Raw genomic sequence first — 5,327 nt, forward strand, 5'->3', positions numbered from 1 at the left:
ATGTATTAATGTAAAGGTATATTGAAGGTATATAAAAAAGTGTAAACTTTTCACTCCTTTCTGAACAAGTAGCTAAAATGACTGGATTCTTATGTTGCAAAACATTCTGCCTGCCTGCCAGCAGCCAGCCAAACGATTAGATGAATAGAATTATTATTCAATCATCTGTGTCATAACTTTGAAATAAACTTCATACTTAATTACATCTGCAAGAAAATGTTCTTTGCCTTTAATCTTGTCCAGTCTTGTACTCAAACACAAGCAAAACAAATGAAAAATGTCTGCCTCACCTTTCGGAGCGGATCCTCGATGCAACCTGAGGCTTCTTCTCGACCTTGGGGCTCTCAGAACCCGTCTCTGCCACCCAGTTCCTTATCTGCTCCTTCACCCCTCCATTGCCGTTTGGGATTTCTAGCTCCTCTTTCTTCGTCGTGACCTCCTGCTTSGACACCGAGTCAAACAGACGGCTGATTCTGAGTTTTATACTGTGTCCTCCGCTGTAGTCCTCCTCCTGGTCGCCAGCATCGCTCTCTCTGTTTGAGGGTTCTGGTGCTGGTTGGCTTTGCTCTGGAACAGGAGACACTGGTTTATCCAGAACACTTTTTCTGATGGTTTTAGGGGTGGTCACAGGTTGAGGGGACGGCGGCGGACCGCCTAACTCAAACTTCGAGGTGAGCTCCATGGACAGACGCTTTCTGGTCCCACCCCAATGATATGTTGGATTGGTTGTAGTGGGACTGTCGCTGCTCGAACCTTTAGGCATTTTGGTAACAGAAACCTGAGTTTCATCCTCCTTTTTTATCTTGTCTTCCTGCTCTGAGTCAGTCACCGTATCTGTGGAGGCTTCGTGGTTTGTTTGGATAACATTGTTATTGTGGACAGGTTCAGACTCTGGTGTTTTGTTAGGTGGAGTGGTTTTAGTGGCTGGATCAGAATCAGTACAGTCCTCCTGGTGTGGSGGTGTTGCACTTGCTTTGGTTGGTGTTGGTTTAGTGGGAGCTTGAACAGGGCTGGGTTTGGTGGCTGAGACTGAATTTATCTGAGGTGGTTTCTGAACAGGGGGGGTCACAGGTGATTTGGGGCCATCTGAAGCCACCGATTTATCAGCCGATTCTGTTTTTGACTTGGACGTGGAATACGCAGGTCTTGGAGCGTGGATGGAGCGCACTGCTGTGTTCGTCTGCAGAGAGAAGGGCTTGGGAGCGAGTCGAGGTTTAGGCCCCAGAGCTGGCTTTAGTTTCAGGGGCCCTTCGCTCTTGGAAGCCTTAACTGAGCTCTGCATGGCTTAAATGCCTGAGAACAAAAGAGGTAAAAGACTTTAACTCGCAGCAATCCACACATTCAAACTAAAAAAAATCTTTTAGTCTCAATCCAGGAGAAGCTAACTAGTTAAGCTGCAACAAAACAGGACCAGATTAGTCTGGTTGGTCCAGATTTTTTAAAGCACTTTTCTGCCAATGAGGTAAAGTGAAACTAATCAGTCACACCAAATAAGCACTAACTAGTTTTTTTTCCTGCTTAGTTTCTGTCTTTTTTTTTTTAGGTTTTTAAAGACATTGATTCCAGGAACATTAAAGGAATCTTCACAACATATTTAGATTTTTAGGTCTTATTTGCAAGCCTTTTCATTAAATAATCAGTTTCCAACCTGGAGTTTCAGCAAGTGTTYCAAGCAGCAGCTGAGGAATTTTAATTAAGGGAGATGTTGAAAAAAATCTGAATTACACAAACAGGAAGGAAAAATGTATGCAAATAAGGTTTTAATTAAGGAAAAAATATGTGCATTTAATTTTATTTATTTTTTAAAGGTTAAAGGTACTTTATTGGTCATCAGTGTATGTTTCCACACAATGATGAAATTTGTGCTCTGCATTTGACCCATCCACACCCAGGTGGAGCAGCGGGCAGCCATGTGAGGCACCCGAGGATCAGTTAGGGTTAGGTGTCTTGCTCAAGGACACCACGACATGTGGGTATGGCAGGGAGTCGAACCTAAGACTTTCGGGTCTCAAGCCAGCTGCTCTACCACTACACCACAGCAAATATATGAATTTAATTTTAAAGTCTCCTTAGGTGTAAGAAAGTGTAAATAGTTGTTTTTCTCATTTTACTTTGTGTCCCTGTGTTGGACTTGCTCTGTCCAGAGTGTCCCAGAGTGCCAGAAATGAATATATGAATTAATTTTGAATATTTTTATTGACTAACTTTGTGTTGTTCATTTATTTAAAAAAAACACTTGAATTGTATCATATGGATGGATGAAGGCTAAACTCCATTCATTCGGCTGATGACAGTGTGTCAGCGGACAGTGTGTGGCAACGTTTGCAAATATTTCTCCACTATTAAAGCTAAAAGAGTTCTCGGAATCAGGCTGTTCTTGAGTTTTGTCATTTTTCTGGGCGCATTTTTTTTCAAAAGAAAAATGAAAACGGGCCCTCGGGAGACATTGTCAGAAACGAGAGCAGGTCTGATGAGTTTTCTTGTTTCTATTGTCCGATATACAGAAATGACACCGTCAAACTGCATAAGCTCACTTAGCTGAAAAGCACTAACAAGACAAACAAAAGTGCAACGGTGTTGAAACTGGCTCGGTGAGCATTTTTGAAGAGAAACCTGTACCCCCACCTGAGAAGCAGATAACAGTAATGTTTTCATATCTGGTCCAATAAATACCACAGGAATTATTATGTGGAGCAGCTGGTTGTGCCAGTAAGAGCTTTTTGAACAAACCAGTAAGTCCACACCCCTGCAGTTGGATACAATGAAACACTCACAGCTTCCATAATGTGTTCAGRGCTGTGTTGTCAGTGTGCAGCTGGCTGGCATTAGCTGTTTGGATTTCAAACAGCACATTGGATGTACACCCTGATATTTTTGCGTGTAAGATGTGTTGTTATGTTGCTACACCGCTGCTTGAACACAAAACACCACTGGGTGTGCAGGATATTGTGTAATGGGATAAGCCTGGGATAAAGCAGCCACGTGGCTAAATTGTGTGTTTGATTCTTCCCTCTTTTTTTTTTTTTTACAGATGGATTCTTAAGAAACAAACACTGWCCTGCAGATAAAGCTGGGCAGCTGTAGTCCACAATCACACACCTCTGCTGTCAGTCTCTGTGTTACCAAAACATCCCATAAACCAATGGATGCATTTGAATGAATCTCTCTGAAAGTAATTTATCAGATGGACATCTACATGATTAACTTAAAACAGAAAATGTCAATAACTCAGTCAGTTTCACGAATATTGACCTAATATTTTGGTGTGATAGTAGCTGAGGCCGATTCCCAATAAAAACTTTCAATGCAAACAGATTACACAAGATTTTTGTTTATTTTTATTTGTAATGAACTATTTAAACCTAGCTTTGCCTGACTGTTAGCACATTGTRGTGTGAACTGCTGGGCTGATTCTGATCCAACCTTTTAAGAAACAATCACTGAATGTACCTCTACAAGTGATTACRTTTTGGAGCCATCCCAAGTCTGGACAGCCACAACAACCAACAGATTTAGAAAACACAAAAAATGACTATAAGGCAATAAATTTTAAAGATATCATGCTCAAATTCGTTGTGGTAGTAGCTTAGAGTCACTCACAACATAAAGTCTGTGTTACTCATTACGAGAGCTCTTTGCTTAAAATATTAGCTTTAACTGCTAGAATCATCCCTGTCTGTTAGCAAAATAGCTTGTGCATTACTGGGTCGGTTTCAATGAAACTTTCAGAAAGTAATCCCTGGATGGACATCTACAACTATTTAACTTTTGGGGTCAATCCAATTCAAGATGGCCGCCATAAGTGATTAACATCAGCCAATGCAAAAATGGCTGCAAGACAGTCAATTTTACCGACATTGAGCTAAAGTTTCACGTGGTAGCAGCTGAGAGTCTTTCACAACACATATTCTGAGCATGACTGACCCGAGATTTGTAATTTTTCAAGGTTTGACCATACCCAGCTACAAGTCCATAACTGCTCAATAAAGACCTTAAAACTGTGTGAAGAAAGGCGGCGGGTGATCGGCTTTATTTAGGCTGGGGTCTGCAACCTGCGGCTCTGGGGCCACATGTGGCTCTTTGGTCCCCCTACAGTAGCTCTTTGAAAATGTGATCAAACATAACAGCCTTTTTTTTATACTCACAATACTAATAAATTGTATGCAAATATGTGATCAATACTACTAATACAAAAATACTAATACAAAAAGTAAAACATTAGCTCATGCAAGCCTGTTTTCTACCTAAATAATATATGATCTTTCTCTCAAATCCATCAGGATTATCTTTAAACACCTTTAGGACTACATGATAAGAATTAAAAAAAAAAAAGTCTGACTAGTTCAGCTGTACTGGTTTTTATGAAGTTCTGTATAAACTACAGCCAGTAATTTTCTTGTGCACAAATATGTTTTTTCTCTTCAGTCCTGAAGTGTAAAAATAATAATAAAATTCACAATATATATTTTTAGGTTTATGTCACCGGCCATAAAGGTTCACGAAAAGGCTTTGAAAAGGCCCACGGACCACCAGTTGATAATCACTGCTGTAGCTTATTTTGTGGCTCTGGACACATTTTATTAGTGAGCCCAGGAGCAGAAATGGCTCTTTTGATTGTAAAGGTTGCAGACCCCTGATTTAGGCCTTTAATCCAATCACATCGCGATCCAGCAGCAGCTGTTTCCTGTCCCAGGAAAGGTTTTTCTGTTGACTCCCGTGTGGTCCTGTGAGACTTCATTTCTCTTTAGACTCGGTTTCGACTCAAACATCACCGTGGGATGAACTGCAACACTGAAGAGCTAAACATGCGTAATTACGGGTTGTTAATAAGTCACTAATAAACACGTTCACTCGAAGCAGCGCGGTGTCCTCCGAAACCTGAAGTAAATTGATCATTAACTTTAAACACAAGTTTAAACCCTGTGAGCGAAACTTTACGAGCACGTTTATCCGAATCACTTCCAACCGCTGGGAAAGATGCACATCTGCTACATCCAGTTTGACATAAACATCCCCCAGGTGTGCAGTWCGGATTTACCCAGTTTACCTCGTGTCTTCACGTCTCAGGTGGACGACGGGAGGAAACAAAAAGAAAAACGCTGCTCCTCGGATTTCCGCGCTCGTCTCTCCCCTGTTGAGCTGTTATCCGACGGTACTTCTGTCTCCTGTAATGTCTTTCACCATAACAAGACGTCAGCCCGATGGTACACCTCCACCCAGCCTCGGCAGACACTCCCTCTGCCCGCCTCAGGTTCAACCAGTGTTGCCAGGTGGGAAATGTTGAATTATCGTATCAGCAGCTCAAAATTATCGTATTTTGAGGAAAA

General features: G+C 41.4%; 1 protein-coding gene across 1 annotated transcript in view; it reads right to left on the reverse strand.

Moving 5' to 3' along the window:
- Positions 1-5,252, reverse strand: part of LOC106518400 (trichohyalin) — a gene marked incomplete in the record, with an annotated part of 31,268 nt that extends 26,016 nt beyond the window's left edge. Inside the window, 2 exon segments of the mRNA XM_014009685.1 lie at positions 291-1,293; positions 5,048-5,252. Of these exon segments, the coding sequence (XP_013865139.1) occupies positions 291-1,282 (992 nt within the window).
- Between the last annotated feature and the right edge of the window lie 75 nt (positions 5,253-5,327).

Source organism: Austrofundulus limnaeus, unplaced genomic scaffold (assembly GCF_001266775.1).
Source record: "Austrofundulus limnaeus strain Quisiro unplaced genomic scaffold, Austrofundulus_limnaeus-1.0 Scaffold60, whole genome shotgun sequence".
NCBI lineage: Eukaryota > Metazoa > Chordata > Actinopteri > Cyprinodontiformes > Rivulidae > Austrofundulus > Austrofundulus limnaeus.